This window comes from Procambarus clarkii, chromosome 84 (genome assembly GCF_040958095.1).
Source record: "Procambarus clarkii isolate CNS0578487 chromosome 84, FALCON_Pclarkii_2.0, whole genome shotgun sequence".
In the NCBI taxonomy this organism is placed as follows: domain Eukaryota; kingdom Metazoa; phylum Arthropoda; class Malacostraca; order Decapoda; family Cambaridae; genus Procambarus; species Procambarus clarkii.
In genome coordinates, this window is record NC_091233.1 from 22,786,943 (window position 1) to 22,799,945 (window position 13,003).

The 13,003-nt window shown below is 40.9% G+C and overlaps 1 protein-coding gene across 1 annotated transcript in view; it reads left to right on the forward strand.

Moving 5' to 3' along the window:
* Window positions 1-9,061, forward strand: part of LOC123774883 (voltage-dependent calcium channel subunit alpha-2/delta-3) — a 366,618-nt gene extending 357,557 nt beyond the window's left edge. Inside the window, 1 exon segment of the mRNA XM_069316631.1 lies at window positions 5,483-9,061. Within this exon segment, the coding sequence (XP_069172732.1) occupies window positions 5,483-5,596 (114 nt within the window). The 3' untranslated portion in view covers window positions 5,597-9,061.
* The last annotated feature ends 3,942 nt before the right edge of the window (window positions 9,062-13,003 follow it).

Below are 13,003 nucleotides of genomic sequence, written 5' to 3' on the forward strand. Positions count from 1 at the left end.
CCCCTACGTCTCCCCGGAGCTTACTAGGCTGATATGCTAATGTCAGACTTTGGTATCAGTCATTTGTATGGAGTTCTTATGGGCCTACCCGGGACCACGAGCCAGAACCTGGCCCCCCTATAGGGAGGCAAGGGAAGCAATGGCCTATAGAAACCCCCGTGTAATTGGAAGCATTCTCTGTCTGCCATCGACCGGGTTAGGCACCCAGAAAGGTAGGCGTCCCAAAACAAACCCCTATTCTGGGGAAAATTGCAACCAAAAGCCGAACGAGTGGATAGAACTCCCCAAACAAAAACGAGCAAACTAGTATGACGTCACCCGTCGTTGCGCCACTGGCTGCGCAGCCCCCCCCCCTCCCTGGGACGGGGAAGGAGTAGCCCCAGACCTACTACGCCGGCAATCCACACTCTAGTTCTTGAGGCTGATGCTATCGGCTCGGTTGTGTGCTCTGGCTCAAGTATTTTTGTGGCGCTGTGGCTTGTGTGTGGTTGCTGTTCTCCAGGGGTGCGAGAGCCAGGAGTTATTTCTCAGTACTCAGGCTGCATGCGCCTAGGGGTTCCCTTCCTTAGGTACCTTGTAAGTACTGCCTTTAGAGCTTGGGGTTACCTTCCACAAGTTCCTCGAGGTCTGCCTCTGTGAGTCCGTTTTACTGCTCGGTTTCTCGGCCGCCCTTTGGGTACTTGGGTGTTTTGTCTCCCAAGTTCACCTTCAGGTAAGAGGCAGTTTTTGCACTGGTAAGGGGCGCAGGATGCTGTGCAGCTAGTTGTCACCTATCACAGCGGCCGGCTCTGTTCCTTCGTGGTACGTTGTCCTCTTGCAGGGTTTTGTTTTTCTTTTTGTTTTTGCCTTGGTGGGGGTTCTGCCCTAATTGCCACTGGTGTTTGGCCTTCCCCTGATACTTGGTGGTGCCCCCTGCTTGGTCCCTGTGAGTGTACACTCCCCTGGGGTTCAGTTTTAGACAGTTTGGTAGTTTTGGGCGCCGGTTAGCAGTACCCTGCCTGGGTTTACCTGAGAGCGAGTCCTCTTCTAGTAAACACTTAGGACCCTGGGAATCCCCTAGGGGATGCATGGGTCCGATGGATGTGACCCCAGGATCCCCCTCGCTTCATGCGAGTTTGAGGGTTGTTCGGTCCCCTTGTCTCAGAGTGACCCCTCACTGTTTTTGCCTCCGTCATGCAGCCTGTTGGGTTGGTGACACTTTCAACCCTGAGTCCTGTGAGTATTGTTGCTTGCTGGTGACTCAATTTACCCAATCTATGGATGATCATCTTCGGGTACAGGCTGCACAGGCGTTGCATTCTAGGTTTCGGTTGTTGCAACGCGCTCGGTTGGTTGCTCACCTGGATGCCCCGGGGCTGCCCCATTTTGCTTATAGGGTTCCGGACTTGGGGGTAAGGGTCATTTCGACCCTGGTTCAGTCTGCACCTCCTGGTCCTTCCCCTCCTGTTGTTCATTCTGGTCCCCCTTCCCTGCTTCCGACCCCAAAACGTCTGAGGATTTTGGAGTCGGGACAGGAATTAGTTGATCTTGAGACTTGAGCAGCCTCGGGGGATGCCCCTTCCGATGTGGCGACAGAGGCATTCGAGTCTCCTCCCCCGGCCGAAGCCTCTGGGTCTGACCAGCGAGCCTCATTCTATCGGGCTTCTATGGCCTTGTCTAGTGGGGTTGGTGCTTGGGGGGAGGACTTGGCCCAGGGTCCTGCGGAGGAGGACCCTGGGGCTGGGGAGGGGCTGACTTGGACTGCTTCCTTGTCTCTTCCTCCGGAGTCTCTTCTGCGACTGCGGTCCCGCTTGTGCCTGTTTCTGGGGGGCTCCTGGGTCACCCAGCGGTTGCTCGAGAGTCTGTGCGGGAGCCTGAACTTTGCGATGCTGGTCTACTCGCCAGGTCGGGTCTGGCTTCGTCGGCTGTTCTGGTTCCTTCTGGGACGTCCTTTCCGCCTCTCTTGGGCGATCGCTGGGTTCGGACCCCGGGGGCTTTGCATCAGTTGCTGCGTCGCCGGCTTCCTCTTTGGGTTTTTCGGCCTACTACTCGCTTGGAGACTTACCAGGGGAGAGTTGTCCTCTTGGCCCCTTGGTGGCTAGCCCAGCAGTGGTTTCAGGCGCTGCTTGCTCGGTGTCCGAACCCGGAGGTTTTTCCGTGGCTCCACCTCTTCCAGCAGATCGGACTAGTACGTCACGTGGATGGTTTGACCTCCTCAAGTCTTCGCGTATGGTATTTTTGACTCGAGTTTATCATCACCTCAATGGTGATCAGGTGGCTTCCTTATTAGTGTCCCACCTGCGGGCTGCATCTCAGCAGCAGTATGAAGTTTCCTGGCGGTCCTTCTGGTTCTTCTTACATCTTCGTCGCTGTACTTCGCTTTCTGTTAGGGTGGTGTTGTCCTTTCTCTCTTGGTTGTTCAAGGACCATCTGCTTATGCCCAATACTGTCGCCTCGTATCATGTGGCGCTGGCGGAGCCGCTTCAGCTTGCTTTCGGTATTGATGTCACGTCTGCTCCATTTCATAAGCTGTCTCGGGCATTGTTTCACCTCCAGCCTGCTCATGCGCCACCTGAGCCGTCCTGGTCATTGGACAGAGTGCTCTCTTTTCTTTCTTCTCTTCGTTTTGTTGTGGTCCCTTCAGTTCCGGGTTGTTTTTCGATGGCTCTTTTTCCTGTTGGCATTAACTTCTGGGGGTCGGGTAGGTGAGCTTCATGCTCTCCTCCAGTGCAGAGGTTTCTGCTCCTTCGGTCGGGGTGATCGGTTTGTTCGTCTGCAGCCTTCTCCTTTTTTGGCGAAGAATGATACTGCTGCTTTCCGGAGGAGTCCCTGGGTTGTTGATGCTTGGTTGGTTCGGCCGGGGGTGCATCATGTTTTGTGTCTGGTTTCAGTTCTCCGCCGTTATTTGTGCGCCATGGCTTCTGTGTTCGTGGACGCGCTTTGGGTTGATCCAGTTTCCCTTCTTCCCTGTTCGAGGGTGCGGGTCTCCCAAGTCGTCCGCAGGGTTATTAAGGCTAGCCAGCCTGTGGTCTATCCCCGTGCCCATGACGTCCGCAAGTTCACGGCTCTTGGCGCCGTCTTTGGCAATATGTCCTGGGCTGACATTCAGGTGCGGGGATTTTGGCGGTCGATCAGGGTCCTGGCTGCTCGTTACCTTGTAAACGTTCCTGGGCCCAGTCGGGCCTGTGTCGCTTTGGGTTGGCGGATGCAGCAAGTTGTCTCGACTTTGGGTTGAGGAGTGAGCAGCAACTGACTCCCGGGTATGTCCCTATTCTTTTCCACTGTGGGTAGTTAGCTTCGGGGAGCCGTAGGGTCTCCCCCCAGAAAACCAGCGTTGAATGTAATGAAACGCCATTTTCTAGGTTAGTCCCGTAGGCTCCCCGGCATCCCTCCCTCCCTCCGGTTGGCATTTTTTTTGCGTGTTTTGACATCCAGCCTCAGAACTGGGGTGTGGATTGCCGGCGCAGTAGATCTGGGGCTACCCTTTCCCCCTCCCGGGGAGGGGGGCTACGCAGACAGCGGCGCGACGACGGGTGACGTCATACTAGTTTGTTCGTTTTTGTTTGGGGAGTTCTATCCACTCGTTGGTTGATAGGTTGAAAATTTGGTTGCAATTTTCACCAGAATAGGGGTTTGTTTTGGGACGCCTACCTTTCTGGGTGCCTAACCTGGTCGATGGCAGACATAGAATACTTCCAATTACACGGGGATTTCTATAGGCCATTGTTCCCCTTGCCTCTATGGAGGGGGCCAGGTTCTGGCTCGTGGCCCCCGTAGGCCCATAAGAACTCCATACACATGACTGATACCAAAGTCTGACATAGCATATCAGCCTAGTAAGCTCCAGGGAGCCTCCGGGACTCACCCAGGAAATGGCGTTTCATTACATTCAATGCTGGTTTTTTGATAAAGTAAAATATATACATTTTTGATTCTGTATTATTTCTTGTTATGTTGATGAAGAAGCATGTTTAAACCCCTACTACCCTCTTCCCCCAACCACAAAAAACAACATTCCCCTCCCTGATTCTTCCTTGTGTCTCTCAGCCTGCCTACTTCACCATGTCTGCTTGGTGGCTACTGTCTGAGGTCTTAATTAGCATTCGAAAACTAAGGCTGGAAAAGCCCTAAAAATTATGATATTCTAATAACAAAAACAACATCTTCAACTGCAGCAATAACAGCAGCAGCAATATCTACAACAACGATAACAACAACAATATCATCAACAACAACAGCAAAAACAACAATAGATGAGAACACTGGTGCCAAATGTGTCAACATAAGTGAGACACTTAACATGTACTCAAAAGATCCACACACTTAACATATGCTCAAAAGATCCACACACTTAACACGTGCTCAATAGGTACACACTTAACACCTGCTTAATATACACGCACTTATCACACTCTCAATGCACATTTAACACATCCCGAAGTCCATTATACAAGTCCATACATTTTGTCAGGAGACACACTTTGCAAGTCTGCATTTGTAAATCATAAAAGTGTGGTTTCCTCTACTAATACTGAGTTTCTGAGTGTCAGCAACTCTCTATTAAATCATTCATAGAAGAATCTCAATCTTACCTCACTCTCTAAGACGAGACGTCACTACGAGACCCATTTTCTGAAAGATTAAGTTACGTTTATTTCACTGAAACTGATGAAGATTCCTGTAACAAAGTAAGGGATTCTAATCATAACTTCTTCTTTAACTTAAAAAGTGGCATTTGAATTACAGTCTCAATCTTACCTCACTCTCTAAGACGAGACGTCACTACGAGACCCATTTTCTGAAAGATTAAGTTACGTTTATATCACTGAAACTGATGAAGATTCCTGTAACAAAGTAAGGGATTCTAATCATAACTTCTTCTTTAACTTAAAAAGTGGCATTTGAATTACAGCTGCTTTATAAAATGAACAATTAAAAGTGCCAAAATACTTTTATCTTTAATTTTTGACAATTGGAATGCAAATCAGTAAGATATGTAAGTATTACATAAATGATAATAAGAGTAACTTAAAAATCTTAAGAAAAATGGGTCATAAACTAATTAGTAATTAAGAAAATCCACCAATGAGACAATTTATTAAAACAAACCTGTATATATATATTAGATAATAATATAGTGTCAATGTTGTGTAGAATTCTTGAATGTTACTGAGTTATAAAATGAGTAGATCTGTGTTTTTGTATAAAATTTGTCTTTTACAAAACAAATCCAAGAGTTTTTCACATTGCAAATTGAAGTTAGTCACATAAATTTTGCACAAATTATCAAGCATTTACCAATAATAATAATAATAATAGAAAAATAATAATATTAATAATACTTACATCACTATTATTTCTATAACTACTGTTGTTACAACTAATATGAATTATATTTTTATCATAACTTTTGTGGTACTAATGATAGTTTTAGCATGAAAGCAAAGCATAAGTATCCTGTTTCTCACATGCACTGCTTGGGTGTTCATCTCGTTTCTTGCAGGAGCACGAAATAAAGCTGTGTGGAGGAGCCGCGACACTGGGAGTACCATCTCTGGCTCTCTTCACCCTGTTGACACTTACCCACATCTTCAACAACATGCGACAAAGGTCGTGATAGTGAGGGGGTGTCTGGTCTCTCACACTGACAGCGTCACTCGTGACAGCACCTTGAAAATATACGTCTGAAAATTAGCAGAAGCAGTTAATTTTATTATTTTATTTTATATTTGTGATTAATTTAGTTATATTATACATACTGATATTTATGAGTGAGAGGAAGGAAAGAGTGAGATTGATATGTTGTGTGATGGTTGGTAATCTTTTGTTTGTGGCTACTCGATTCAAGATGAGGGTTTGTCACGAATAAATGAATTGCAGTTCTGGATTTCCATTGAGAGCTGATTTACGGACATTTAGAATGGGGGACGTTTCCTCAATTTTTTTTTTTTTTTGTAAATACTGTACTGTGTAACTTTTTTTCAAATCGACCAGTGAAATGTAGCCAGTCGGGAGCAGCTCTCCTAAGTCGATTTGCTAATCATCTCATGCTAATTGTTTCTGACTGGTACTCTAAATGTTAGACCGAGAACAGAGAGACAGAGAAAGAGAGCGAGTGAGAGACAGACAGAAGGGCCTCTTCGTTCATTCAAAACGGAGGATTTAAGAATCTTAGCCAGTTATCAGATATGACAGAAACATCTCAATCACAGTTGCCAAGATTATTGACGATGATGCCGTCTAGATAACGACTGTCAACGCCACTATCACAAGAGCCTAACGAAGGAATTACCAAGGCCAAGTCTGCCAGGACGTCTGGAAGACGATCTTAAACCCCGCTGCATTCCAAGGGTCCTCTTCCTGCTCCTCCACCTCCTCTTCTCTCTAGTGAACTCTTCAGTGACCCAAAGTGATGACTTTGGGATGAAGGTTTGAATTTACAGATAAATCTAATTTTCATGGAATATGTGACCACTAAAGCTCTATGTTCAAGGACATAAAGCACCCTTCAAAAACTTTTCAATTTATAGATATGCAACTGTCCCACTTCTAACCTTGTGGGAAGTGTGGCTGTAGTTTTACCTTTCAAATGGATTATTTTAGTGGCAGAAGATCCAAACCAAAAGCAAAAAATCCAATTTTTTCCTTTGGAAAATATCATGGATCGCAGTTAAGACTGATAACGAATGACATAAGAAAAGTAAATATGAGTTGATTTCCATTCTACTGTATTTATAAGGAAGTGAAACTCCTTGATGTGGAGGAATATCAAACAGTCTTTCTTTTAATGAATATATATTTGTTCATATTCTGTACAATGTGTTTTAGTTCAATATTTATATACTTTTGATTGCATTTTCCTGGTATAATTTTAGTGAATATTTTGTATAAGTTTTATAAGGAGTATCGTATGTATTGTCTAAAACTTTGACTTCAATGAAGTTCATGAAAAATTTAACATTGGACAAAGGAAAAATGCAGTAGAGTATTTTTTAACAAAAAATCATAAAAGCAAATTAATTTGGCCTTCTAGTTGACTAGTGAAGTAGAGACGATTCCTCAATTTTCTACCAAGCACTTTAGTTGTGACTAGTTGTTAGAACTTTATACACTAGTGGGCGGTAGTCTATTAAGTGATGATCTAGGAAAGACGTATAACAAAAGTGACACATATCACTTTAATGTAATTGTTACCTACGCTCTTAATTACACCTCTTAGTGAGGGCTAAATTTGGTTCATTGTTTATTGTTATTTGCTTGAAGCTATAATTTATCCGGGAGATATATATATATATATATATATATATATATATATATATATATATATATATATATATATATATATATATATATTTACATATATATACTACAGTATTAGGGGTATGAGACCTCAGCTGTGATCATATATAATTTCCTCTTCAGTAGGATATTGTTGTTACTGCTTGTGGGGAAGCACTCTGCTCTCCTGGGGGAAACAATAAGACAGGCCTACCTCAAGCACGTTCTCCTTTGCTGAATTAAAGAAAACAAAGCTCAGTTAAAACAAATATTTCCTTGCCATAGCACCGATAGAGTGCTGATTTCTTCACAGGAAAAACATGTAACAGAAAACTATAAACAAATGGCTCTTTTATGTAAGGACAGATAGGAGGATCGACGTGAAGGTAGAAAGAAAGACAGAGGACTGGGAATAACTATTTTAGATGTGCATGATTGTATTCTGATTCATGATTGTGTTATGATTCAGAAGTTTCATTCGTAGCTTAAATATACAAACTGTGACAGTTCTGGCTGGAGTTATAGGTGTTAATGGAACCTTTCGTTGTCGAAGGCAAACAACAGCCTTATAAATTTGTGAAGGAAATTATTTTAGATTTTAAATAGCAAAGCCATTTTTAAAGTACTGTAGAGTTGTCCAAGAGCACCTTTACGAGTCAAATTTCTAGGTAAATTTTCTAAAGAAGGCATATTTGTAAAGGTGGTGGTGTGATGTGAATATTAACAGCAGAGATCTTTCTGCGTCAAAGAAAACCCAAGTATCCAAGTGTGTGTGGAGAGATCGTCAGGTTCCCACAGGATGTCGTCAGAGAAGCATATCTCGAAGTGGCTGTCTTAAGAAAGGCATATCTCCAAGCGGCTGTCATAAGAAATGCATATTTCCGGGTTGCTGTCATAAGAAAGGTTTCTTTGTGGGCTTCCCTCAGGAGAGCGCGAGTTTTTCCCTGACCTAGTTCTTGACAGTTACTGGCATGAGAATATTTTGTTTAGAAATAGAACAGATTTGGTAACCTATTTATGAAGCTCGTGACAGATGCCATTAGGGTCGAAGCTAAATAATTTTGAAGGCGATGTACATAAACAGGTCACTCATTGTGATCCGAGATTCATGTTGTAGTTGTATACTGGAGTGCATAAATTGACACTAGAGCATATTTAAGCAACAAAAAAGTCAATAAAATCAAGACAGTGTTATTCCATTATGGATAATTAATCTAAGTCATTGTACATGTAAATTAATGTACGCTATTGTTTATTTTCTGAACTTTTAACTTGTACTTGTTGTCGAGTTTGTACTGGATAAACAGCCCCGCTCGCTGGTGAAATGCATATAGACGTATTTAACAGGAAGAGGAATGGACTTCGATTCTTCTTCGTCATGGCAAGAAAAGGCTTCTGCCGAATTATAACAGACGTCCAAGGTATCTGTATCTTGATCTAGTGCCACATCCAACTCATTGCAATGTGGCTGTCCCTTGTAATTTCTTAAAGCTAATTAAAATTTTTATGCATTTTAATGTATAGAATGTAAAAAAGAATTTATATATATATATATATATATATATATATATATATATATATATATATATATATATATATATATAATATAAAGCATTGGACGTATAATCTGTTTATAATCCCAGATTCCTATTAGCAGGCCAATATTATACTGAACAAGACTGTTAGACGAGACTGAAAGTCCATTTTTCTTCCTTAGAAATATAATGTTTTTTTTTAACTATCTGATGTGAATTGCAGATACTTGTAGATGTGTTGAGGAAAGTAAACATTGATTTGTTTTCTCTCTTAGTGTTTGTCGGGTAGATAATCCGATGAGAAATTGAGGCAAATAATCAAAAGAGAGGCTGCTGCATAAACAAATTACAAAAAAGATAATAATATTAAGTTGATAAATTTTAGATGAGTTTCCTCTTAATGACGAAGTATTCACAGGGATTCTTACCTCAGCCTTGCATGATAATAATAATATGTTAATATTAATAATAATGATATTAATAATTGTTATTATGTTTGCTAATCATGCAGTGGTACATTGTGTTATATTTCCAAGGTGGTCAGAGGCACTTGTGGTATTGGTTGCCTCAGGGAGGAACTATAGGGTCTATATGGTACATAGTTATGGTTTATATATATATATATATATATATATATATATATATATATATATATATATATATATATATATATATATATATATATATATATTATATATATATATATATATATATATATATATTATATATATATATATATATATATATATATATATATATATATATATATATATATTATATATATGTATGTAGGTATGTACAGTATACTACAGTTGCATTCAGCTCTCAATTTCTCTAAGAGCATGCTTGCATAATTGTTTATCTGAGGGTAACTTAGCTGTCCCCTCCGAGGGGTAACTTAGCTATCCTCCCTCAGCTGACCAGCCATGTGAACCTCTCCAAAGCTCTCGCACCTTATCGGTCACGGTCACCTGCGCATGCGGTTCGAAGTAAAGCTCGAACGTGTGCTGCTCGCGAGTCATTATTTGCCCAATTTCCAGCAAGATTTTTACTGTCCACCAGCTTTTTCTTCTTTTTTGGACTTGTGTCTATGTCGCTGTGGCGGCACTTTGAGGGCCGTGCGATGTTCCTGGTGGAAACTTTCACTCGCTCTCATGGCCTCATTTGTAGAACCTCTCATGGTTTCAGTTGTAGAACCTCCCAAGAGCTCAGTTGTAGAACATTTGTGATAAATGAAAACAAATTCCTCAATTTCAGGCTTGTGTGTATTGTAAATTTCGTGTTTCGTTGTTCTTGTGGACTTTTTAATCGTGGACAAAATTTTTCCCTTCTCTCGTCTGTGTGGGTTCCTTTTCTATAAAATGCATTGATGGGGGGTGGGGGGAATCTATCTTACCCCCTCCTCCCCATCATTACCCATTCTCCTCCTATTCTACCATGCCCTCCCCCCCCCCCCCCCTCTCTCCCTCTTCCACTTTGTAGGTAACTGATATTATGGTAGTGGGGGAATTTTGCTAAATAAAGGAACTATCGATGCTTTAGGGAGACATGAAATGTCTCCACAGATTATAGAGGAGGATTTCTGACCCTCTGGTCGGGGATTCTCTCTTTCTGAAGTTGGCATAAACTTATGAGAAAGCTTAGAGGAAAAAAACAGTTTTAGCCACCATGGGATATTTATAGCCTATTTCCCATGGTACCGTACTTCAGAACTTTATTTATATAGGGAAAGAAGCTACCTTGTATTCTGACACAATCCCTGCAGTTGTAATTCATTTCGTAATGGGCGGTTTTTGGTAATTCTATCAGTTAAGGGTCAAGTTATATAGGGCGAGAGGTCTCCCTGGTTAAGGACCAACATGCACAAAGCACCCGGCCCCCCTGTATGAGAAAACTTAATACTCCGTTTGCGTTCACTTGGTATTCATTTCTTTTCACTTAGTATCCGTTTGCATTCAATTGGTACCCGTGTGTTCATTTGGTGCTCACCTGCGTTCACTTGATTCCTATTTGCGTTCACTTGAAACCCGTCAGCTATCTCTTGGTAGCTGTTACTTGCTGTTATCCGGCCACACGCCTATCAAGATACGAGTGTCTACTGTTGTTAATTAAAGGACTTTCGGTAATCATTACGTAAGAGTGTCCTGCTCTTATCCGGACACACGGTGCTAATGGCAAGAGAGCCAACAGAGTAATTAAGTCTTCTGAATTTTGCTTGTTGGTTTATGAACCATGAATTTATTGATTACTGATATTCTGATGTTAGTGGTTTTAAAGTATATATATTTTTTACATTAATATTATTTGTAATATTAATAGTTTATTATCATTATGATTTTTGTTTTTGATATTGTTATTAAAGATACTTTTGTTCCTTCCACTACTACTGCTACTTCTCTACTACTGTACCTACCACTACTACTACTGCTAGTGCTACTTCTCTACTACTGCTAGTGCTACTTCTCTACTACTGTACCTACCACTACTACTACTGCTACTGCTACTTCTCTACTACTGTACCTACCACTACTACTACTGCTAGTGCTACTTCTCTACTACTGTACCTACCACTACTACTACTGCTAGTGCTACTTCTCTACTACTGTACCTACCACTACTACTACTGCTACTGCTACTTCTCTACTACTGTACCTACCACTACTACTACTGCTACTTCTCTACTACTGTACCTACCACTACTCCTACTGCTACTGCTACTTCTCTACTACTGTACCTACCACTACTACTACTGCTACTGCTACTTCTCTACTACTGTACCTACCACCACTACTACTACTGCTACTGCTACTTCTCTACTACTGTACCTACCACTACTCCTACTGCTAGTGCTACAGTTTCTACTCTTACTATCCAATACACTATTAGTACTGCTAAAGATATAATTAGTACTAACGCTGCCACCACCACCATTACTCACGCAGCAACAATCACTAGTAATTATGCTATGATCCATTACTCTAATACTCAAAAGTTCTCTGGTATTAGTGACTAGATTTTATTGTTTTCCTTTTTATTAGTTTTATTTTATTATTGATATTATGTTATTCTTAAAGCCAGATGCTATATAAATCAGCTTTATCTGATATCTGTCACGGACCACCAGAAAAAACAAAAAGAAAGCTACGAACATTTATAAAAACATTATGGCACTTGGTTTTCCTCAAATTCTTTCTTAATCTCACACGGGCAACCTTCAAATTTTCTAGTGGGAGAGAGAAAAAATATGCACCAATCACAAGATGACTGAGGGGAGACCTATCGCCCTGGGGTCATTAGTGAGGGGAAGCTGATGACCTGTCATTTTGGGTCAGCTTAGGTCAGGTGCAAAGACGTCCTACGTACTCTCCGTGGCTATAAATTGGATTATAAAAAAATCTGACCTTTCTTTTAATTGCAAGTATGCCGTAGGTGGTATTTTTGTATGGTTAATTCAGTCAACTGAATTTGACATTGCTCATTAAACATTTTTAAGAATATTTCCAAATTATGTAAGCCAGAAAAAAAAGCAAATTATTAAAAGTAAGCATTATCGTTTTTTAAACATACAGTGAAAGCTATACAGTTCATGAGCATGAAAACATACAGTGAAAGCGCTACGGTGCGTGACAACATAACATAATGTTACATTCTATAAGAGAAAATTAATAAAATAGAAGAAGAGAAAAATTAATCACCTCTGGACTATTGAGAGAGAGTAGACCCATCAGAACTAGGCAGTAGACCCATCAGAACTAGGCAGTAGACCTATCAGACATACAGTAGACTTATTAGAGCAAGATAATATAGACTTGTTAGAGACAGACAGACAGGTCCATCATACACATTCAGAGCTATCACAGCAAGACAACAGACCAATCAAAGCTGCGGAGCGCTTGCACCTGACCTTCGACCCTATCAGGAGAACGGTGACCTGAATGTCACGCTATGGTAACTGACTGGCGCTGCTAATCACGCTAGTTGGGATTTTTAAGATGCATACACAGTATATATATATATATATATATATATATATATATATATATATATATATATATATATATATATATATATATATATATATATACTATATAATATATATATACATTATATATATATCTATATAATATATATATATACAATATATATATATAATATACATCTATATAATATATATATACATAATATACATAATATATATATCTATATAATAT